Source organism: Piliocolobus tephrosceles, chromosome 9 (assembly GCF_002776525.5).
Source record: "Piliocolobus tephrosceles isolate RC106 chromosome 9, ASM277652v3, whole genome shotgun sequence".
NCBI classification, from domain to species: Eukaryota; Metazoa; Chordata; class Mammalia; order Primates; family Cercopithecidae; genus Piliocolobus; species Piliocolobus tephrosceles.
The window spans coordinates 123,676,491-123,701,541 of record NC_045442.1 but is presented as its reverse complement, the minus strand read 5'-3'; the positions used below and the strand labels follow the sequence as shown (position 1 = coordinate 123,701,541).

Sequence of the window (25,051 nt, the reverse complement as noted above, 5' to 3'; positions counted from 1 at the left end):
TTGAGTTTGGGAAGTCTGAATGCAGAACCTATGCTCTTTGTCACAAGTGTGTTAGAATGAAAGACAGCTTCGTATATTTGAAGTGGAAGAAAGGAAAAACTAAGTTGTGAGAAATAATTTTGTAACAGTCTTAGAGTATGATTAATTTTCAAAAGATAAAGACTAAGCATAGAGAGAATACAGTTATGTTAACATATAAGAAATAATAGAACTTCCAATACTGAAAATATTAACCATCTATTAAGTGTTCAACTGAATAAAGCTTATAAGATAAAGAGTTCTTTGAGTTACTTACTCTGAAAAATAATCCATAAACTGCTGAGGATTTTCTGAAGCCAGCAATAGTTGTCTCTGATGAGATTCGGACATACAATGACACTTAAAGCCATTCTATAAAAAATGTAAAAGTAATAAATTCTGATTTAGGTCATCAAAATGGGCTCTAAATAGAAGTAGTTAGTTAAAACCCAAAAAATCTGCTCTTTGATGATAAATTAAAAAATAACCAAATCACTAGATGTAACTACTCTATCAGGTTTTCAAAAAAATTTTTTATGGAGTTGAGTTTTCAACTCTGCGAATCAAAGAATAATCCTTGAGATCAAAGAGACAGCAAAAGAGTGCTGTAGAAAACAGACATTAGTAAGAAACATACCAGGCACAGAAACAGAAGAGAGATTCCAGTTTTTAGACTTAAGTTAACCAATTCTTATTGAGCACCTATTTTATACAAAGTGTCAGACAAGTGCTTAAAAGAGTAAAATGGGTCATTAGTGAATTTCCAACACAGAAACTACTTTCGCTCACTTTCTTCTACTTCAGCTCATTATCCAAAATACATTGCTGCATATTATATTAACCTTGTTAAACATTTGTACCTTCTTAAAATGACTGGAAAAAAACATACAAGTTTTGACTTAGTATCCACCTCTCCTTCATATTTGAACCTCATTCTTCACTAGTAATGGAAACGAAAAATGTGCCTTTCTTCTATTCCCTATCTCTATCTGAAGCACAATCACTCAAGCCAGGAAACCAGATAACATCCTAGATTCCTTCCTCTCTCTCATTTTTTTTTTTTTTTTTTTTTTTGAGACGGAGTTTCGCTCTTTTTGCCCAGGCTGGAGTGCAATGGCGCGATCTCAGCTCACCACAACCTCCACCTCCCGGGTTCAAGTGATTCTCCTGCCTCAGCCTCTCGAGTGGCTGGGATTACAGGCATGCGCCACCATGCCTGGCTAATTTTTGTATTTTTAGTAGAGACGGGGTTTCTCCATGTTGGTCAGGCTGGTCTTGAACTCCCGACCTCAGGTGATCCACCGGCCTCAGCCTCCCAAAGTGCTGGGATTACAGGTGTAAGCCACCGCGCCTGGCCCCTTCTCTTTCTACTTTCAATTTAATAGGAAGTCTATTCAGCTTCTTAATAACCCATATCCAGTCCCTCTGTTCAATCTCACTGACACTGTCCAGATTTCCACATTCGATTTTGCTTCAAATAGTTTCCTAATCTTTAGATCATGGACCTCTTACACAATTTTTGCCTCATCTGTGCCCTATAAGAATCACAGTTATTATTTACATTCATTTTAAAAAGAAACTTGGTATCAGCCTCATAAATTAAAAAAAAGTATCATTTTCTATAAATTAAGAAAAAATAAAATGAACAAATGATAAAGTTATGAAATCCTAGAAACCCAGGAGTAGACGGGGGGGATACACTGGCTCTGACCTTCACCCTCTTCATTCTTCCAATATCAGGAGATAGAAGATGGGGAAGCGAAACCGTAGGGGTCACCTATCTCCCTCTCCCAGCCCACCTCCTAGGTAGGGAATTCCGGGCAATGAATAGATCTGAGGGCAAATAGACACAGAAACACCGCGGTAGCCTTACTCTGAAAATTGATAATTAAAGAAAAGAATTAATCCTTTACTCCTTCCCCATAAAAACTACATCTCAGTATAACATTTAAGGATGGCGGCTGGGCGCGGTGGCTCAAGCCTGTAATCCCAGCACTTTGGAAGGCCGAGACGGGCGGATCACGAGGTCAGGAGATCGAGACCATCCTGGCTAACACGGTGAAACCCCGTCTCTACTAAAAAATACAAAAAAAAAAAAAAAAAAAAAAAAAAAAAAAAAAACTAGCCGGGCGAGGTGGCGGGCGCCTGTAGTCCCAGCTACTCGGATGCTGAGGCAGGAGAATGGCATAAACCCGGGAGGCGGAGCTTGCAGTGAGCTGAGAACCGGCCACAGCACTCCAGCAGCCCGGGCGACAGAGTGAGGCTCCATCTCAAAAAAAAAAAAAAACCATTTAAGGATGGCCAGACACAGTGGCTCATGCCTGTAATTCCAGCACCTTAGGAGGCCAAGGCAGGAGGATTGTGTAAGCCTCCGAGTTCAAGACCAACCTGAGCAACACAACGAGCCCTCCATCTCCACAAAATATTTTTTAAAAATTAGCCAGGCATGGGTGGTATGTGCCTATAGTCCCAGCTACTTGAGAGGCTGAGGCAGGAGGATTGCTTGAGCCCGGGAGTTAGAGGATGCCATGAGCTATGATAGAGCCACTGTACTCCAGTCTGACCAAGAGTCAGACCCTGTCTCAAAAAGAAAAAAATAAGTTTAAGGATAACCAAATAGCCTTAGTTGATGAGTAAAAGCTCATTTGAACAAAAGCATGGCAGCCAATCATAAATGTTAAAAAAAATTAGAAAAATAACCTCTTTGAAACTCCTAATAAAATAACCGACTCAGGCAAGGATGCTAAAACACACAGGTAAAAGGTTAATGGGAAACTAGATATATAGGCAGGATTTCTAAGCATTGCCCCAATACTCACTTGCTCTTACAAGGGGGAAAATAATACTTTCTAATATTATTTACAAGCTGTCACCTTTACTCAATTTAAGTACTACCAAACATTATTGGCTTCCTTATGTGATGCTATGTGAAATATACAAGATCACCTATAATGAACACTATAGGCTGGGCATAGTGGCTTGAGCCTGTAATCCCAGTATCCCAATATTTATTTATTTGTATTATCTCAATACAAATAAAAAAGTTCATTAGGCATGGGTGGCATGCACCTGTGGTCCCAGCTATTTGAGAGGCTGAGGCAGGAGAAGGATTGCTTGAGCTGGGAAGGTCAAGGTTGCAGTGAGCCATGATCGTGCCACTGTACTCCAGCCTGGGCTACCGACTGAGACCTTGTCTCAAAAACAAAAAACAAAAAAACAAAAAAACATAAAAAAACTATATTCCTCCCAGCAAGTGTTTAACTTGAAATTAACCTATCAAGATCACCTACAAAGTATTCTTTCTCGCCAAAATGTTTAACCTAACCCAATCAAAGCTTTTAGATCTAATTTCCAGTTGACAGAAACTACGAGTTAGAAGGCAAAAGACAACTAGAGGAAACAAGTCAACACATATGGGATGTTACAGGACAACAGCCTGGCCTCCTCTCTTCAACAAGTCAATGTCAAGAAAAAGAAGGCCGGGCACGGTGGCTCACGCCTGTAATCCCAGCACTTTGGGAGGCCGAGGCAGGTGAATCACCTGAGGACAGGAGTTTGAGACCAGCCTGGCCAACGTGGCAAAACCTTGCCTCTACCAAAACACAAACATTAGCCAGGCGTGGTGCCAGATGACCGTAATCCCATCTACTTGGGAGGCTGAGGCGTGAGAATCACTTGAACCCAGGAGGCAGAGGCTGCAGTGAATGAGATCGCATCACTGCATTCCAGCCTGTGAGACAGGCAAGACTCTGTCTGGAAAAAAAAAGAAAAAGGGGTGGAGGGAAAATGGGTTATATTCTAAATTCAGAATATAGAGAGAATTAAATTTAGAGAAAACTAAAAGTCCTAATAACTCAGAGCACAGATAACTTTTTGGGCAGTTAAACTATTTTGTGAGATTTTATAATGGTGAATACGTATCATTACGCATTTGTCAAAACCCATAGGATATACAACAGCAAGAGTGAACCCTAATGTAAACTATGGATTCTGGATGATACTGATGTGTCAATGTAGTTTCATCCACGATAACAAATATAACAGCCTGTTGCAGGATGTTGATGATGAGGGAGACTCGGGGGGTGGGGGTCCTAATAACCAAATCTGTCACAGTCCATGGCTTTTGATTGAATCTTGATTTCAAGAAGCAGTTGGAGGACAACTGAGGAAGTGTGACTGTGTATTAGATGATAAAGAGGAACTTCTATTAATTTTGTTATGCTGATTACATATATTGTGGTTATATAGAAAAGAATCCTGAAATTTTAGAGATGTCTAAGTATTTAGAGGTAAAATATCCTGATATTGGTAATTTAAACTATTTTTTATAAATTAAACATGGCAAGATTACTTAAAGTGTTAAGTCTGGGTGTTACTGACTGCATGTTTGCGTCCCCCCCAAAGTTCATATGTTGAACCCTAACCCCCAAGGGGATGGCATTAGTAGGTGGCCTTTGGAGGTGACCAGGTTTAGATGAGGTCACAAGGGTAGAGCCTGCATGATGAACAGGGTGGGACCTTATCTTAAAAAAAGAAAAAAAAAGAGGAAGAGAAGTGTCTACTAGAGCTTGCTTTGTGAGGATAGACGCGGTTTCTGCAAACCAAGAAGAGGACCCTCACTAGAATCTGACCATGCCAGCACCTTGATCCTGAACTTGCCAGCCTCCGGAACTGGGAGAAATAAATTTCTGTCATTTAAACCACCCAGTCTATTGCACTTTATATGGCAGTCCAAGCAGACTAAGACATTAGATAATAGATATACAGGTATTCATTAATAGAACTAAAGAGAATAACTGTATCAATGTTAGTCAGTATGAGTCCCACCTAAAATATCTCTTCCTTCACTTGTAGAAACACTGGATTAGATTATTCCAGTTGCCTCAGTGTTTTTCCACCCTTACCCAATCCAGTCCAATCTTCGGAGAAAATAATGATCACATCGCTAGCCTGCACAGCATTCCATCAACCACCTCTTTAATAGGGAAAAGCGTAAATTCCATAGTGCAGCATGTAAGGCTTTTCAAGATCTGCCCAGACTCCTTGAGCCACTCTATATATACTTCACTCATTTAAAACTCAACGACAATCCTACAAGTAGGTGAAATTATTATTCCCTCTTTACAGATAAGTAAAGGAGAATATAAGTAAATAACCTGACCAAGACCAAATGCTTGGTAAGTGGCCCAGCTTGACTTTAAATTTTGACAGTCTGATATATCCATAAACCAGATAAATCCATAATCTTAACCACAATATTATTCAGTGCCCGGTACAGTGCAGGTGCTCAATAAATGCTTGCTAGATGAGTTGTGTGGAAGAGCTTAGCTCTCCTTTTTCACCTGATCCCAAAATAGTTGTGAATCCTAACCACCCTGTTTCTCTTATGAGCCAAGTCAAGTCAGAGCTGATGACTGTTACTGGCATTGCCCGGGCATCTAGTATTGCAGTATCTCCGCCCCTGTGAGGGCTGCAAAACCTTTTCTGATGTCGTTTCTTTGATGGTGGGGATCGGAACCAGGGAGGAACGAGGGGTCGCAGAACACAGGCTGCCCGCTGGGCCCGCGGGCTGCGGGGAGGGACGGCTCTAGTGCGCTGAGTAGTTGACTCGCCCAGTGCAGACCTCAGAAGCCTCATGACCCGGTTCCCAGGAGCCCCGGCCCCGCGCCCTCAGCCCCGCGTCCAGGACCTGATCCTGGATTCCCAGGGGCCCTCCTGGGAAGACGGGGCCTCCGGGCCCACTCACCTCGTCCCGGCACTGCTTCTGGCACATCTGGCAATACCAGCGTAGCTTCTGCAGGCCCTTGGACTTGATCCTGTTGGCGATAGCCTTGGGAGTAAGAAAATCTGACTTCCCCATGGCGACCACGGCAGCGGTCACTTTCTAGACCCTAGTTCCCAGCAAGCCGGAAACGGAACTTGGCAGGCGGCGGTGGGCGGGACAAATCCCAGCCGAGAGGCGAAAAGAGGTGGGGCCTGGGAAGTCTGGGTTACAACGCTCGCGAGACTCCCTTAGGCGTAGCGCGAGGAAACGAGACTGAAGAAGAGAGCGAGGTGGGAGGGGCGCGTGAGGAAGCTTCTGCGCATGCGCGCTGAGGCCTGCCTGACCGACCTTCAGCAGGGCTGCGGCTACCATGTTCTCCCGCGCGGGCGTAACTGGGCTGTCGGCCTGGACCTTGCAGCCTCAATGGTATGGCAACTTGCGGGAAGATCGGCAGGACCGCAAGGGATGGAAGAGCTTGGGCACGGGGCAGGGAGGAGGAGATGGGCGCGGGAGCAGATCTGGGGTCGCAGGGCCTGGCTGGGCCCCGGCCCCTCGGAAGCGCCGGGTAGCGGGGGCTGCAGGAAGCGGCTCTGAGGCCAGCGAGGCGTGCGCAGGGCCGGACTCCGGCGGAGCAAGGTCCCGACCGGTCCCCTGAGGCCGGAGGGCCACCCGGGACCTCGGGACTGCGGCCGGTCTTGAGTTCCCTCTGCTGATCTGACACTTCCTGAGCTTCCACTGCGAGCCAGGCCCGCAGTCTCAGGGCCCGCGAGGTGTCGAAAGCCTGAGCGATAGCCCAGGGGAAATGTTAAGTTGTGCTTTTTGTCCTTGACGCCCTTTGAAACCCTCCAGTACTGGACAGAGTGACCTTTTAAGATTCGATCGAGTCAGAGAGCGCTGCCGTCGAGCACCTTCCGTGTTGCAGACGCTTTGCTGGGTGCTGGAACATCTAAGGCGAACATCCTAGATGCCCCTGAGGGTGGTCTTGGTGCAGAAGGGACCGTACAGATCTGTCTGAGGGCGGGGAAGGAAGGACACCTAGCACTACCTTGAAACCAGTTGCTGAAACCGTAACCCTGCAAGGTCATGAAATTGCCCCAAGGTCCTAGGGGGAGGAGGTCGGTGGGCTTTAAGTGGTGTTTGTTAACTGACGTGCAGCCAAATGGTTCCACGAGCCTCGAGAATTTTAAACATTAGTTCCAGGTGGGGGGACCTGGGCCGGGGGAATGCATATTAGAAGGCCTGGGAATGGGCAGGTAAAAGTTAGTTTGTGGGTGGTGGTGTTGAGTTTTGAAGCTTGACAGAATCTGGAAGAATTTCAGACGCGCTGCTAAGGGGATTATAGGCTGTGTGGTAGCAATTCCCTGCTCTTAACAGTATGGAGGATTTCTAAGGCGCTACGGTTTTTTTGTATCCTAATTTATATGAAGGGACCATAAAACATTAATTGAAATAAATACGTTTTGCATTAAGCAAATCACTGATAGCAATATACGAGATTTTCAGAATGAAATCTGATGTGAATTAGCCACATAAAATTTTTGGTGGCTTGGCCTTAGAAGTCAGATTTTTTTTCTCTAATACGGAAAAATAAATTCATGGGAATTAAAAGGTCACCGTAGTTGGATTCTCAGTTGTATAGATTGCCCCACTTGTTAACTAACCACTCAGGAGACGTTAGCTGAGTGCTTGCACTGCACCCAGTGGTACTTGGAAAGTGCCAAAACGTGATGGTGAACAAATAGATAAGGTCTTGGTCAGCTTCCTGGAACAGTGCCTGGCATGCAGCGGTGCTCTGCGAACATCAGCTCTCCTGTCCTTACCTTCTTGCCACGCATTAATGTTATCTGTCAGTATTTTTAGAACCTTAGTTTAGTTTCTAAGTTGATCTTTAAAAAAAATGGGAAGAGTTTCCTAAGCAAAGACAGAATATTTTACAAAAAATTTTAGAAATATCTTTTTTAAAAGCACTTGTAAGATAATTTGAAGCTAGTAAAGGATCGTTTTAAATAAGCGCTCTCAGTTCGAGACAACTACTGTTAGGAGCTGAAATCGGAACTTCAATCAGCATACAAAGGTCCTAATCCTGACCTTAATCCCTTTGGAATATTGGTTTTAAGTCATCAATCAACAGTGTTCCACTGTGAAAGCATATTCTGTCCTCTTCTTTTCACTTGTTCCTTCACTCCTGGTGCTTAATGTCTTTCCTGCCTCTTCTGCCATTTCTCTTCCCATTAATTATAATTGCCTTTTGAATTCAGAAATTAAAACCACTCCACAGAATTAATTTGGAAGGGGAAAAAAATACCTTTGCCTTAACGAACCATGAAGAGGCATATTTCCACGCTTCTGTCTTGATTACTGGAAGTTTTTTAAAGTACAATTTGTTATTGTTTTAGTTTTCGTTTTCAGAGAGGTTACCATACTAACGTAAATTAAACATGAGTCTTACTTAAATTTACAGTGGTTATTTTAACAGTTGTTAGGGTATCGGCAAAATACCCTAACTTTTTGAAAATTAAACCTTTTTTTTTTTAAAGTAGCATTTAAGAAAATGGAAATAAAAATTTAGAGAGAAAGAGTTCCTGATTTTACTGTCTTCAAATCTGGGAAAAACATATTTCTATGTCTTAGAGTTCAGTAGTCTCTAAAATGGAACTGTTCTATAATAACGTGTCAGTAGTCATAAACTACATACACCGAAAAGGAGATGGCATTTCAGGAGAGAAAAGACAAATTGTCATCAGAGACCACAAGGGCAGATATTTACTAGTAAATGTAAAAAATGTTAGGCAGCAGAGTGTAGTACTGTATAAGGAGAGAGATTTTGTAGCCAGCCCTGAAGGGCTCCATTCAGATGGCAGGGATTGAATTCTGATTGCTACTTAGCAGCTCTGTGACCTTGGGTGGGTTACTTAGTGTCTGTCCCAGCAGTTCCTCATCTGTCAAATATATGCAATAAAAGTGCACAATTCAGTGGGTTAGGTGAGGATTAGAGTATTTGCAAAGCATGTAGGACAGTGGGAGAAACGCTGATAGGGATCCAAATGCTAGATATCATTACATAAATGAAGAGTTTTAAAGTACAGTTTCTACATCAAATGTAATGTAAGAAGATTGCTTGGACTTGCCAAAAGAGGAAAAGAAGATGCAGTCGGGCCAGGCGCAGTGGCTCACACCTGTAATCCCAGCACTTTGAGAGGCCGAGGTGGGAGGATCACGAGGTCAAGAGATAGAGACCATACTGGCCAACGTGGTAAAACCCTGTCTCTACTAAAAATACAAAAATTAGCCAGACGTGGTGGTACGTGCCTGAAATCCCAGCTACTCGGGAGGCTGAGACAGGAGAACTTGAACCCGGGAGGCGGAGGTTGCAGTGAGCTGAGATCGTGCCACTGCACTCCAACCTGGTGACAGAGCGAGACTCCATCTCAAAAAAAAAAAAAAAAAAGATGATGCAGTCCTGGGTGTGGGTTAGAGAAGTGTGAAGGAGTCAGTTTTTGCTGGTGGCAGGTGATGGACTTTTGCACATTTAATATCAGAATTAGAAGTACTTCATAATTTTCTTTTCCTTGAGAATTAGCCAATGTTGCTTCCTTTTTAAGTTTTTATATATCTTAATACACTCCTTAAAAATCTCTCAAATTGTAGTTTCTTGGAAGGGTGTCATTCCTGACTCCCTCCTCCACTGCCTTCATCAGCTGTTCTAACCGTGCTGTGGGATCATGGTAGATAGTGGTAATCCACAGTACATTTGATTCTCCCTCTGCTGTGTTTCTTAATCTCCAGAGGATGTCAGGACGTGCAATGATTCAGAGCTTTATCTCCTCATTTGCAAAAAATTTATATTTAGTAAAGGAAGCTATCCCTAAAGAGAGTTCAATTGGCTCATCACTGTTCTTACTCAAATTGTACCTAAAAATTAAAGTAGTAACATAGACATCTTCAGAATTAAATGAAAGCTAAACATGAGAGTGCTTTAAAACACATGAAATTAGGGTAAGTGCATAGCATTATCACAAAAGATGCTACCTCTTCGTACCTCTGACTTGAAGTACTTAAGGAAACCAAAACATTCTGTGTTTGTCCAAATATGGTATGCAATTCAAATTTGTTCCAAACAGTATTCTCTGACCAGAAACTTGTGTCAATTCAATTGAAGTGTCTGCCTAAAACCATAATATCCAAGTGTGACTTGTTATAACCAATAAATGTTGTGTTCAGGGAGAAAAGTCATTACTACACCAAAACAGGAAGGTTGACCAAAAACTGGTATTACTTTTTAAGTGTGATTATGAAAAGCTGTTGCTAGTAGAACAGTCATGGCAGGTAGTTTGTGCTCTGAAATAACAGAGCTTGTCAGGATTTGCCAGCTTTTATCTTTTCCTTTAGTAGATTCGTTCTTAAAACCAAACCTAATATTTTTCATGCTGAAGTGGGAGAATCACCTGAGCCCAGGAGTTCGAGACCGCAGGGAACCATGGTCACGCCACTGCACTCTAGCCTGGGTGAGGGGAGTGAGACCCTGTCTTCAAACCCCAAAAAACAAAGATCCACTCTTTGTTATACAGTTCTATGGATTTGGGCAAATGTGTAATGACATGTATCCACCATTACAGTATCATACTGAAGAGCTTCACTCCCCTAAAAATCCCTCCTCTACTCCCCAAAACCCTGACCACCACTTCTCTCAACTATTGCTAGATCATCGCCTTTTCTGGCATGTCGTATAGCCAGAATCATACAGGATTTGGTCTTTTTCAGACTGCCCTCTCTCCCTTAGCACTATGCACTTAAGGTTTCTCCAGGCTTTTTTTATGACTTAATAGCTCCTTTGTGGTTTTGGTGAATAATGGTCCATTGTATGGATGTATCAGAGTTAGATCCATTCATTCATGTATCAAAGGACATCTGGGTTGCTTCCAACTTTTGGCATCATGAATGAAGCTGCTTTATATGCTCATGTGTAGATTTTATGTGGACATAACTTTTCATCTCAGGTAAATACTGATTGCTGGATCATAAGTTAAGACTAGGTTTAGCTTTGTAAAAATCTGCCAGAACTTCTTCCCAAGTGGCTGTGTACTATTTTACATTCCTGCCAGTAATCAGCGAGAGTTCCTTTTGTTCCACATCCTTATCATCGTTTGGTGGTCAGTTTTTTGGGTTTTATCCATTCTTGCAGGTGTGTAGTAGTATTTTACTGTTTTGACTTGCAGTTTTCTAATGATGTGTTACTGAGCATCATATGTGCTTTTTGCCATCTGGGTTTTTTTTTTTTTTTTTTTTTGGAGGGGGCGCGGTGGGGAACAGAGTCTTGCTCTGTCACCCAGGCTGGAATGCAATGGCGCCATCTCTGCTCACCACAACCTCTGCTTCCTGGGTTCCAGTGATTCTCCTGCCTCAGCCTCCCAAGTAGCTGGGATTACAGGTGCATACCACCACGCCTGGCTCATTTTTTGTATTTTTAGTAGAGATGAGGTTTCACCATGTTGGTCAGGCTGGTCTCGGAACTCCTGACCTTGTGATCCGCCCGCCTCGGCCTCCCAAAGTGCTGGGATTATATGAGCGACCGCACTCAGCCCTGCCACCTGTTTATCTTCTTTGGTGAAGTCTCCAGATCTTTTGCCCATTTTTTTATTTGGGTTGTTTTTTCTCTTATTGTATTTTAAGAGTTGTTTGTTTTGGTAACAAGTCCTTTATCAGAGATTGAGTTTTATAAATATTTTCTCCCAGCCTGTGGATTGACTTTTCATTCTCTTTACAGTATTTTTCACAGGACAGAAGTTTTAAATTTCAATAAAACCCAAATTAATTTTTTCTGTCATGGATGATGCTTTTGGTGTGGTATTTAAAAACTTATTGCCAAACCCAAGGCACCTGGATTGTCTCCTGTGGTATCTTCTAGAAGTTTTACAGTTTGGCATTTTATATTTAGGCCTGTGGTTCACTTTAAGTTAATTTTTATGAAATTCGTGAAGTCATCGTACAGATTAGTATTTTTGCATGTAAGTGTCCAGTTATTCCAGTACCATTTGTTTGTTAGAATATCCTTTTTTCCTTGAATTGTTTTTGCTCCTTTATTACTGTAACTTCAAAGGAAGTCTTAAAGTCAGGTAGTGTTAGTCCTGACGGTATTGCTTGGCTTTTCTAGGTCTTTGGCCTTCCCGTATAACCTTGAAAATCGGTTTATTGATATCCACAAAGTAACTTGCTGAGATTTTAGTGGATTTTTAAAATTGTAAAACACATGTAACATGAAGTTTGTAATTTTAACCATATAATTGTGTGCGGGCATTTTTAACTTCATACTCCAGTAGTTCAGGGCTGCTGTAGAGGAATGCAACTAGCTTTTTATATACACTAAGCTTATATTCTGCAACCTTGTCATAAATGTTTATCAGCTTTAGGAGGGGTTATTTTTATTCTTTGGGATTTTCTACATAGATAATCATGTCATCTATGAACAAAAACAGTTTTATTCCTTCCCTTCAAATCTCTATGCCTCTTATTTTCTTGTCTTACTGCATTAGCTAAGACTTCGAGTCTGATACCGAAGAAGAGTGATGAGTGGGGATTTCCTTGTCTTGTTCCCAATCTTATGGGGAAAGCTCCTAGCCTCTCCCATTAAGTCAAGGTTTTTGTATTTTGCTTTTTAGCAGGTTGAGGAAGTTCTCTATTCCTAGTTTGCTGAGAGACTTTATCATGAATGGGTGTTAGATTTTGTTGGATGCTTTTTCTGCACCTATTGATTGTATGCTTTTTTCTTCTTTAACCTGTTGACGTAATAGATTCTATTATTTGATTTTTAAATATTGAACCAGCTTTGCATACCTAGAGTCAATCCCACTTAGTGATAGTATATAATTATTTTTAATACATTGTTGGATTCGATTTGCTAATACACTGTTGAGGATTTTTGCATCTCATCTATGCTCATGAGCGATATTAGTCACCGTCCACCGAGGTCATTCAATTAGAGAAACCTTAAATCATTCTTACTGTTTTCTTTTCTGCTACGAATGTACATGTGAAGAAGTTAAATGCTCACAAATCTAATCTCCTGTTGCTTTGCCAGCATCTTTGTCCAGGTTCTTGAGGTCTCTCGTGAGGCTGCGGCAGCCTATGTCCCCATGTTTTCAATATTCATCAAAACTCCAACCTCATTTTATGCTTGTCACTGCCATCTGAGATACTTTGCTGAAATACTAAACTGATTTGTGGGCTTATAAACATTCATTTCCCTACTAACCTACAAAAACATTCATTTCCCTACTAACCTACAAATAAGATTTAAACTGATTTGTTTTTAATATTTAAAAATATTAATTATTTAAAGTGATAAACCCAGCTCATGTCTCCAGCTTCCCCTTCTCCATTTCTCACTCTTTCCTGAATCTTCTTAAAATGACATCCCGTTCCTGAGAACCCCTCCGTAGGTCCCTCCTTTGTGAACACAGTTACTCACTGCTCAATTCTCCAGCGTAGCTTCGCCTGCAAACACAGGCACTTTGTATGGATTTGAAGGCAGGAAGATAATTTCATAGTTTTTAGCATGTCTTCTCCCAGTAGGGCAGGAATTCTCTCATATTCATCTTTCACCAACATTTCATTTAAGTCTAATCATTTTGACTTCTGCACATTAGCATTTCAATTTTAAAGACTTGAAAAAATATTACATTTTATGTAAATGTAATTTTTCATGAACCTTGTTTATGAGGTAATAATATGTCAGAGACCATGTCGTGTTTACTAGTGCCTGGAATGTAGAGCAGCTTGGCAGATGTTTATTGAACTGAATTGAAAAAGAATCCGTTGATATAAACTACTTTTACACGTATGGTCATGTTTGACTACATCATTGACTCTAAGTGTTGCTGGAAGAGGTTACTGTGAACTAAGGACGTTTTTAGAGTGACTGGCCTTGACTTGAAGTATAGTTGGGCAGCTTAACAAGGGGAGGGGCTTTTCTGTTATGGAAACAACATAAGCAAAGATATGGAGGTGGGAATAGAACATGTGGGAGTCAGTAGAGCATGTTGACTTTAGGGAAGGTGGTGTTAGAGACAGGCCAAATGAAAGGAGGCCTTCGATACAGGGATTCGCGCCACTACTCAGGAATTTAAATAGATGTCTGTTCATATACATTCTGAGTCCTGTATTTGGTACATTGCTTCTTTATGGGATATTCTTTAAATAAATATATTAACTCTGAAAGTTTTTCTTGTGTAACGGAACTATTTTTCAAAAACCTGAAACAATTTTAAAACTTTTATCCTCAGGATTCAAGTTCGAAATATGGCAACTTTGAAAGACAGTAAGTATGTTGTTTGTTTCAATATGTGAATTAAGAAAAACTAAATTTTGACAAATACAAATACTTTCAAAAATATACTGCTTTAGCCCATTGTATATTTGATCAAAACTGACCAAATGGATTTCCATTGTATGTTTGGGACGTTGGTCTTGTTCTGAAAAGACCAGTAAGAAAGGACACATGAGAAAGCTGTGTTCTGTTGTCTGTAGAATGATCATGACGTAACTAGAAAAAACTATACCAGTGTGGGTGTGGGGAGGGGTAAATAATGTTATGGAATTATATATAAATAATGTTACGGAATATGTGGTTAAGGCAATTTTCAATACCATTTAATGTTTTAAATGTATATTATTGTCTTATGTTGCCATTTGCTTGTCCTCAGTAGTAGCTAGTCTTGCCTTTCTTTTATTAGTACTATTAAGACTGGTTTTTGCATCATGCTGTTTATTGTTTATCTAAGTGCTCATTATTCTGCCTTGCACTTTAGACAAATATTTCAATAAATTCACAATGAAGTTAGACAGTAATTCCTTTGTCTTAACACAGTACTTCTATTTTTCAGTTACCAGGAGACTAAAGTCCATCAAAAACATCCAGAAAATTACCAAGTCTATGAAAATGGTAGCAGCAGCAAAATATGCCCGAGCTGAGAGAGAGCTGAAACCAGCTCGAATATATGGATTGGGATCTTTGGGTAAGGGAAGAGTGTAATTCACAAATTAGGAAGAACTGTTTAACACAAAGAAGACTACTGATGACCTGTATCTAGAGCTTACAATGATGTCAAGCCTGTTCGAGTTCTTGACACGTACTTATTTTTCATCTATATCCACTTGACACGTAACGATAACAACCCATGCAGGTAGGAACTGTTAGAATCCCTGCTTTCCAGTGAGAAAAACTGAAGCACACAGAAGTTAAGTAACTTGCCTGAGATCACATATAAAAGGATGAAGAGCCTGTTTGGACCTATGTGGTTTGGTGTCAGAGCCTGTGTATTTGTTAACCACTATACGTGACCATGTTAACTTTTAAAATATTCTGAAATTTCCCCGGTTACTAAGTATACCATCAGAAGAACTTGGAAACCATGCATTAGGTGCAAGGGCTTAATTTCATCCTATGACCTTGTAGTGTGGCATTTTAGGACTGCAGTGGGGGCAGGTAGGGGGCATTGCAGTGGAGAGCTGACCAGGTGGTCATAGATAAGACTCTTGATGGTGTTGTGAGAAGAATCCGAATGATGTTGAAGCAGGAAAAGCAGCTGAGAACCTTCATTTTCAAGATACTTAATCACCATTCTTATCTTTTCAAAAGCTTGAAGACATTTTTCCTTCAGAAATTTATGTAATCCATCCTTAATTAGTCTTCTTAATGGAGAAGAGATATGGCAGTTTAAAAAGAATTTATATTGTGTTTTTAAATGCCTTTATACTTGATTATGAATTTATCTTGGAAATAAAATTGTAAAGAGCTGGAAATGGGAAAGAAGTTTCTATTTTAACTTGTAATTACATTCTTTCTCTTAACTTTTTTATGATCATGCTGTCTTATCCGGAGTTGAGGCTATCTAAAAGAATTTTTAACTTAAGGAAGATTTATGCAAATTTGATAGTAAAGAATATCATGCAGTGAACCCCCTATTTATCTACCAAATCTTCAATAATCTCAGCTTATAGCTGTCCTTTGTTTTGTGTGTGTGTGCGCGTTGTTTTTTGTTTGTTTTGTTTTTTGTTTTTTTTGAGATGGAGTCTTACTCTGTTGCCCAGACTAGAGTGCAGTGGCACAATCTCAGCTCACTACAACTTCCACCTCCCAGGCTCAAGTGATTCTCCTGCCTCAGCCTCCCCAGTAGCTAGGATTAACAGCCCTGCCACCACACCTGGCTAATTTTTGTATTTTTAATAGAGATGGGGTTTCACTATGTTGGCCAGGCTGGTCTCAAACTCCTGACCTCAGGTGATCCACCCACCTCGGCCTCCCAAAGTGCTGGGATTACAGGCATGAGCCACTGTGCCTGGCCTCAGCTTACAGCCGTCCTAAGAACGCTTGCTTATACTAGGCAGTTGCCAGCTAAATGTGAATGCATATTTTGAAAATAACCAACTGCTTTGTAAATTGGAGATGTACTGTGTTTAGTGTAAATTGCATATAAAAATTACTGCTTTTGTTTTTAAGCTTTGTATGAAAAAGCTGATATCAAGGTTCCTGAAGACAAGAAGAAACACCTCCTTATTGGTGTGTCCTCAGATCGAGGACTGTGCGGTGCTATCCATTCCTCCGTTGCGAAACAGATGAAAAGTGAGGTTGCCACACTAACAGCAGCTGGGAAAGAAGTCATGCTTGTTGGAATTGGTGACAAAATCAGAGGCATACTTTATAGGTAATTTCAATATATATTGTTTATTTTCATAACGGTGCAAGCATGAATAAATCTTCTCTCGGAAGTTTTGACAAACTCTCAAAACCTTCGTCGACAGTTTATTTAAACAAGGTATATTCTTCAGGGCCTTTTTTGGTATACTCACAGGGAGGTGTTCGTTTCCTTTTTCTTTTTTCCAGGATATATTGGAACATTTCTGTTTTCCTTCCCCGGTTTTCTACCTTTGCTTCTTCATCCGGATCATAAGTTGAGTGCCATGTGAATATCTAAAGCTGTCCGCATTCAGCCAAATGAGGCATCTGAGGAGCTGTTCCAGCCCGGAAATGTTAGCAATCGTTCATTAGGATTAGAAGGAGAGGAATAAAGGCAAAATGAATATAAAACAAGACAGACTTTAGTTTTAGTTCTTAGTTCTTTGCAGGTGCTGAGGGAAAGGAATTATGATAGTGTGTGGAACAACTCAGGAAATCCCCACCACCCACACCCCTAAAGACCTGCTCCATGGTGACGATGTTTTCTCCTGCCCGTCCCCTGTGCTCTTTCAGAAGTGGTGTTAGACTAGCTACGTGAGCTCTTGCTTTTCTTATAGGACTCATTCTGACCAGTTTCTGGTGGCATTCAAAGAAGTGGGAAGAAAGCCCCCCACTTTTGGAGATGCGTCAGTCATTGCCCTTGAATTACTAAATTCTGGATATGAATTTGATGAAGGCTCCATCATCTTTAATCGATTCAGGCAAGAAAGATTTAGAAATCAAAGCTTTTTTTATGTTCATGTTTTGTTCATATTTTGGAATAACAGTTTAAAAATTACTTTGAGATTTACATTTGTTTTTGTCAATTCTAGGTCTGTCATCTCCTATAAGACAGAAGAAAAGCCCATCTTTTCCCTTAATACCATTGCAAGTGCTGGTGAGTCGTTTTTCTACTACATGTATTTTTTGGCATGTAGAATGAAGAGATTTGTACACTAAGGCAGACAGTGTCAAGATGTGTAGTGGTAGCAGTAGCGCTATAGCAAATGATTTGGGGCTTTTTTTTCCTTTTTTTTTGACGGTGTCTCACTGCGTCACCCAGGCTGAGGTGCAATGGTATGATCTTGGTTCACTGCAACTCCACCTCCTGGGTTCAAGCAATTGTCCTACCTCAGCCTCCTAGGTAGCTGGGATTACAGGTGCATGCCACCACCACGCCTGGCTAATTTTTGTATTTTTAGTAGAGTTGGGGTTTCACCATGTTGGCCAGGCTGGTCTTGAACTCCTGCCCTCAAGTGATCCGCCCGCCTTAGCCTCCCAAAATGCTGGGATGACAGGTGTGAGCCACTGCCATCTGGGGCTGTTGAAGTGCCATCTCTTGACTTCCATGATACTTAATTCAGTCATTGTTCGATAATTCCTGCTCTATTCCGTCATTAATTGAACAAATTGGTACCTATTGAGGTTCATCATTAGATTTTTTTGTCCTCAAGGATTGAAGAGCGTAGCTAGAAACTGGCTTTGCAATTCATGTTTGGGACATCTGACTACAATACAACAGAAGCCCTAGAATAGACAGTTGAACAGTGTTCACAACTAATTTACACTGACCGACCCAATTCTCTTGTTTTATTGTTGGAATAAAGTCGTCATTGATCATTGAAGCATCCTGGAATAATATTCTAGAACTGATTTTAGTTTTCTAAGGCTTTTTCCCCTTGTATATACCATCTATTTTCATCTATTTTCTAATACTTCATTTATGTTCAAGTATGTACTTTACATGTTAATGTTTCTGAAATTGAGATGGCTCTACCAGCCAATGGAGTATCATTTGTAATACAGTACATTTTTTTCTCTCTTAATGAGAAATAAAGTAGGTGTTACAACCAGTACCATTTTCAATTTGATGAAATATAGTACTATTTCACCACTTGACCCCAGTGAATGAATTTTGAAATGTACTACTAAATTGCTACGACATTGAAACTACAATTCCTGTCAGTTTCTAGTTCTCCCCCTCTTTCATGTGCTTAGAAAGGTTTTCCCTCTCTCCTTTTCCAGATTGATACATTCAGATTTCTTCAGTAATCAAATGACTAAGTTGGAATTATTGCACAGGTTGAGTATCCCTTGTGTGAATGCTTAGGACCAGAAATGTTTGGTATTTCAGAATATTTTCTTTTTTTTTTTTTTTTGAGACGGAGTCTCGCTCTGTTGCCCAGGCTGGAGTGCAGTGGCCGGATCTCAGCTCACTGCAAGCTCCACCTCCCGGGTTTACGCCATTCTCCTGCCTCAGCCTCCCAAGTAGCTGGGACTACAGGCGCCCGCCCCCTCGCCCGGCTAGTTTTTTGTATTTTTTTTTTTTTTTTTTTTGTAGAGACGGAGTTTCACCGTGTTAGCCAGGATGGTCTCGATCTCCTGACCTCGTGATCCGCCCGTCTCGGCCTCCCAAAGTGCTGGGATTACAGGCTTGAGCCACCGCACCCGGCCATCAGATGCTTTATTTATACATTATATTTTGCTAAAAATATGCTATCTATAGTCTGGAAATAGATGAAATTATTAGAACAGATTCATTTACCTTATCTTACATTAATTTCTGCTCTGTAATTATAAAGGAGTTTTACACTGAAAAGCTGTTTTTGATGAATTAGTATTCTGTATAACTTCAAAGAAACTGATCACTTGTTTTAACAGAGAGCATGAGTATCTACGATGATATTGATGCTGATGTGCTACAAAATTACCAAGAATACAATCTGGCCAACATCATCTACTACTCTCTGAAGGAGTCCAGCACTAGTGAGCAGAGTGCCCGGATGACAGCCATGGACAATGCCAGCAAGAATGCTTGTAAGTACACAATAAGGATGGTGCCAGCAGGAATGCTTGTGAGCACACAGTGAATCTCAGCTGAGAGGAGTCCATTGCCGAGAGTAGCATCAACAACATTAACTTAATATTCCTCTGCCTGTAGGAAAGTATATCTTGATAGGTAGTTGATTTGCAGGTACTGTGAAAAGGTGTCCTATCGAAGATGTAAAAATATCTTCATAACATTTTTTGAGAGGCCAATTTTGTTATCCAAAAATCCCTTATTTTTAAATTAAGCAACAAAAGTTAGTTAACAAGTTATTCTTCTCTAGTTTCAGATTTTTTGTGCAATCTTTTTGTTTTGTTTGTAGCTGAGATGATTGACAAATTGACATTGACATTCAACCGTACCCGCCAAGCTGTCATCACAAAAGAGTTGATTGAAATTATCTCTGGTGCTGCGGCTCTGTAAGTAATTGTAGATTGTTGCCTTCAGAGAATTTTTTTTCCTCTTGCTGTGTCTGCTTGTTTGGATGCTTTAAAGTTTTTGTTTTTGTCTTTTGAAGTTGAAATGACTCATTGCTGAATCTTGCATCCTAACTCTCAGGCTACAAAGATGTGGTAAAAATGGGATCTCTTTGGTTTATTTTTATTGTTTCAGCTGGAAATACTCGGGCTTAGTTTTCACTTTTCTAAAGCGTTAGGAATGGGATGTGGATAATTCAGTATCATTTATGAAATCTTTTTTTGGAATTTAAACAGTTGTAAGCTTTCTGAGTTACAGGGCTAGTTTCAGATTTGGTTTTACATAAATCTATAAACTATTGCATGTTGGGAAGGTCCAGGAATTTTTTAATCATTATGTTTTCTATATCAGTACCAAAAGATACTATAGCCATCCCTCAGTATCTGCAAGTGATTGGTTCCAGAACTCTCTCTCACCTCCCCCAGGATACCAAAATCTGAAGATGCTCAAGTCCCTGATATAAAATAGCACAGTAGCGCATATAACAAATGCACATCCTCTCGTATACTTTTAATCATCTCTAGTTATAATGCTTTGTAAATTGTTGTTGTATTGGTTTTTATTTTTATTATTTTATCGTTATTTTTGTCTTTTTTCCAAATATTTTCATCAGCTTTGGTTGAATCCATGGATACTGAGGGCCAACTATATATTGCTTTCCTCAAGAAAATTTCTTAGTTGTTGAAAAACTTTAATGTTTATGAAAAAAAGGTTAAGACAATGGGAATTTCAAAAAGTTATTAAGTTGAATACCCACTATGTGCACAGTACAGTGCTAGACACAGTGTTAAGGATGTGATTCTCTCTTTTAAGGCACTTATGGTCTAATAGGGTAAGAAACATACAAGTAATTGTGATTAGATAAAAATGGTAGTAAGTTCTTTTTGACTCGTTCCTTCTTACCTCCTACTAATCAGTTACCATGCTAAGTTTCACCTTCTATCTCTTGAATCTTTCCCCTTCTTTATGCCCATTTAATGCAGATCCTTGTCATTTCTCTCCTGAGTTCAAAAAGGTAATTATTTGAGTGCCCCTTAAGTGTCAGGCCCTGTGCTAGACACTGAGGATATAGTGGTAACAGTATTTGTTACTGAGCTCTCTTCACAGAGCTGGGTCTTAACAGTAAAGACAGACACTAAATAAGAAATCACAGCAGAACAGAGGTTACTAAACTGTGGCCTGGAGCCAAGAATGGTTTCTACATTTTTAAAGAGTTATAAGAAAAAAGTATTTGTTACTGAGCTCTCTCTTCAGAGCTCTCAGTTCAGAGAGCTCAGTAACTCTCTCTTCAGAGAGCTCAGTAACAGTAACTTAGCAGTAAAGAGATACTAAATAAGAAATCACAGCAGAGCAGAGGTTACTAAACTGTGGCCTGGAGCTAAGCATGGTTTCTACATTTTTAAAGGCTTATAAGAAAAAAGAGTGATAGTGTGTGACCCACAGAGCCTAAAATACTTACTGTGTGGCCCTTCACAGAAAAAATTTGCCTATTTTTATGACAGTGTTATGAGGAAAATAACAAAATCCATTCTCTATTATACAATCATTCTGCAGAAACTTGATGTATGTGATGCTATATTTTCTGGTCGGCAGCAGTCTTCCCAGTCCAGTCTCTTACCATTACCATTTCTCACGTCTTTGAACCTCAGCCACCTTGATCTACTTCCAGATCTACAGATTCGTCACACTGTTTCTCCCAGCCAGGGAGTGGCATGTGCTGCAGCCTGAATAGCCACTATTTCTTCCCTTTTCCTTGATTCTTCATCTGACTGCCTCTTGTGTATCGTTCCTTACTCAACTGGGGGAATCCTTTCTTCCAGAAAACACTCCTTTCTTCAGTCTGAGTGAGGTAGCCTTCTGTAGCATCCTGTCTTCCGTTTAGCTTAGCTCTTACAGCCTTGTATCAGGAATCGGGTTTTTATTTGTGTGCTCCTTGAGGCTAGGATGGGACCATATCGTATTCACTTTTGTGTCCCCATTGCCTCGTACATACCTCTTTGTGAATGTTGAATGAATGAATGAAATGTCATGTGTATTCAGAACTGGAAGTTCAGAAGAGGGATAAATAACATTTCATTGGGTGTATGAAAATGTGGGCCCATGGTTTTAAGAGTCAGGGAAAAATTCATCACTATATAAAGTGTTCCTTAAGTGTTACCTTTCAAGGGTAGAAACTGGGCAGAATGCCAGAGAGACACAGCTAGAACTCATTGAGCCAACAAGGACCTTTGTGTAAGCTGTTAGTTGGATCCATCAGCCTTGCTAGCCTAAGCATTCTTCTTTTACTTTCTAAGCACAGCTGTGTTAGGACTAACCCATTCACAGCCAGTGAATCTATTAGCATCACAGAATACTGTCTCATGGTGTCTAGCTTGATGAACTCGGTTAGGATACTGTTACTCAACTTTGTCATCTGTAACATGGGGACTAATACAAGGACTAAAACCTTCTCTTAGCCATTATCCTTCTTGCTATCTACCCCATGTTAAAGCCAGGCCGATTTGTTCTTGGATCTTAAGTGTGAGAAAGCCTGGGAGAAGGAACTACATTCTGAAGGTTTGTGGGCTGTGTGAGATCCAGAGAACCCAAGAAGGTTTTTTTGCTCTTGAAAAAGGAATATTAGGTATGACCTGTGATGATACAACTTCTGCAAAATTGAGGACCAGCCTATTTCTTCCTTAGGAATGCAGGAACCCTACTTAAAAGTAGCAAAATCAGCTGGTGCAGTGGCTCATGCTTGTAATCCCAGCAGTTTGGGAGACCAAGGCGAGTGGACTGCTTGAGCCCAGGAGTTCAAGACAAGACTGAGCAACACAGCAAGACCCCATCTCTACAAAAATGAAAAATTAGCCAGGCATGGTGGCATGTGCCTGTTGTCCTAGCTATTTAGGAAACTGAGGCAAGAGGATTGCTTGAGCCCAGGAATTTTAGGCTGTAGTGAGCTATGATCATGCCACTGCACAAAACCAAGAATTTAGAAAAAGGAATCCACGTAATTGGAAATTGAGTATTAAGTTTTCGCTTTCTAGAAAGGTGGTCTAAATCCTTATATAAAAACTTAGCTCTGCAGTGCCAAGGTTGGATTGCTTGTGAATGGGCTTGCATGCTCTGTAACCCATCAGTTATTATGAATCAAGACTTGATTGATTGATTGATTGAGATGGAGTCTCACTCTGTTGCCCAGGCTGGAGTGCAGTGGCATGATCTCAGTTCACTGCAACCTCAACCTCCCAGGTTCAAGCAATTCTCCTGTCTCAGCCTCCTGAGTAGCTGGGACTACAGGCACACACCACCATGCCTGGCTAATTTTTGTATTTTTAATAGAGACGGGGTTTCACCATATTGGCCAGGCTGATGAACTCCCGACCTTGTGATCTGCCTGCCTTGGCCTCCCAAAGTGCTGGGATTACAGGCATGAGCCACCGTGCCTGGCCTGAATCCAGAATTTAATATTTAAACATACTTGGAAAAGAAAAAGATCAAAAAACAGAACAAAATAAACATATTTGGCTATTTAGTAATAAAATTAAGAACATGAGTAAACCATAGTATCTGAGGTGCCAAGTATTAGTTGCCAGCCTAAAAACTCTAAATATGGCAGGGTGCGGTGGCTCATGCCTGTAATCCCACCACTTTGGGAGGCTGAGGCTGGTGGAGCATCTGAGGTCAGGAGTTCCAGACCAGCCTGTCCAACATGGCGAAACCCTGTCTCTACTAAAAAAAAAGTACAAAAATTAGCTGGGTGTAGTGGCGGGTGCCTGTAATCCCAGCTACTCGGGAGGCTGAGACAGGAGAATCACTTGAACCCGGGAGGAGGTTGCCATGAGCTGAGATCACACTACTGCACTGCAGCCTGGGCAACAGAACGAGACTCCATCTCAACAACAACAAAAAACTCTAAATATATTGTGTTAATTTATAGAAAAATTGTAATTTAAATTAGTATGTTCATAGTCTTGCCTACTTGCATGAGCATGTTTTTATTGCTTCCAACCTGGATTGAAATCTATGACTTTTTATAACAGTCATTGAGTCTGTTTTAAAATAATCTTGTGGTATTTTTGCATGATATACTCAAGGTATCAAGTTTAAAAACTGACTTTTTTCCATGGGAAAGCATATGTGATTAACTAGCATGGATTGCTTCTTGACCTGCTTGTTTTGTGTTTCTTTTTCTTCTAATATAATAACCAGGGATTAATGAAAATCAAGCTCCATCCTCAGACAAGAGGTAAAGTTCACACATTCTTCCCATGTCTGCTCAGAAAAGAAACCTATTCAGATATAAGTGAAGCTAATTTAGTAATCCTAGAAGTGTCCTCTGAGAGATTTAGATGCATCGGCCACTTTATAGTAGCAGCCAACTCACGGGAGCACCTGGGCAACGCTAGTGGACTTTTTTTGTAGTGAGTGTGTAGATCATAAGAAATGTAGATATAAGGAAATAAACTTTGAGGATAGAGAATTAACATTATTTTGAGATATTATATATAGGTGGTGAAGAGTGGTGGTTGTCACACTTTATGGTCTCAGGACCCCTTAATGTCTGATTGATTTTGCAGAAGCCAGCTAGATTTTCATCTGTCTCTATTCATTTTGTTGTGATGTCATGGATCATGTGGCCTCTGGGAAACGCTACTGTATACTCGAGAATGAGAATAAAACAGGCAAAATAACATTATTATGGACATAGTTTTGCCCTCATGAACCCCATGAAAGGTTCCCTAGACCAAAATGTGAGAATCACTGGTATAGAGTAACACTTTATTGTGTAAATTCAGTTCTCTGTACCCCACTTAAATAGGTATTAATATTATCTCTTGACATCATTATTTTCCCAAAAAATGCTGTTTGATTTTTTTACTTGTTCTGTACTTTGTTTTTCAGGTAAAGAAGGAAAATCCAGCCAGTTGATTTTGTTTTTAGCATACTGCTGTCTTTGTCCGAAGAAACTGTTCCTCCATTATTTGAATTACTGAAGACAGCAAGATATTTGTAAATTATCTTACAATAAACAACTTAAAATAAAATCATTGTTTTTCTTATATAAAAGAACATTAGATATAGTTTTCAAAATGGGATGATACTAAAACATATAAAAATATTAGCATGCTACTGTTAAAATTTTTTAGTAGAAGATAATTTAAGAGGTTCTTTTGATTTGATAGTGCTCCACTGACCTTAAAATGTGTAGCCTCTATGGGGACAAGGTAGAGGGAAAGCACTGCAGCCACAACCTCAGCCCGGTTCTATG

General features: G+C 40.4%; 2 protein-coding genes across 4 annotated transcripts in view; one reads left to right on the top strand and one right to left on the bottom strand.

The window, feature by feature from the left end:
- Positions 1-5,971, bottom strand: part of KIN (Kin17 DNA and RNA binding protein) — a 35,569-nt gene extending 29,598 nt beyond the window's left edge. For 2 of the 3 annotated variants that reach the window (XM_026454806.1, XM_026454805.2), the window contains exons 1-2: positions 5,765-5,971; positions 296-390 (exon numbers count right to left, since the gene is read on the bottom strand). In XM_026454806.1, coding sequence (XP_026310591.1) covers positions 296-390; positions 5,765-5,878 — 209 coding nt within the window. In that variant the 5' untranslated portion in view covers positions 5,879-5,971. The remainder of the gene's footprint in view (positions 1-295; positions 391-5,764) is intronic. The other variant, XM_026454807.2, reaches the window with a different exon arrangement.
- A 77-nt stretch (positions 5,972-6,048) lies between these two features.
- On the top strand, positions 6,049-24,827 carry ATP5F1C (ATP synthase F1 subunit gamma). Its single transcript, XM_023230534.1, has 10 exons — positions 6,049-6,208; positions 14,062-14,096; positions 14,662-14,793; positions 16,278-16,482; positions 17,072-17,215; positions 17,327-17,391; positions 19,155-19,310; positions 19,643-19,739; positions 23,992-24,028; positions 24,685-24,827. The coding sequence occupies exons 1-9, from the start codon at positions 6,153-6,155 to the stop codon at positions 23,996-23,998; spliced, it is 897 nt and encodes a 298-aa protein (XP_023086302.1). The 5' UTR covers positions 6,049-6,152; the 3' UTR covers positions 23,999-24,028; positions 24,685-24,827.
- Positions 24,828-25,051: the final 224 nt, after the last annotated feature.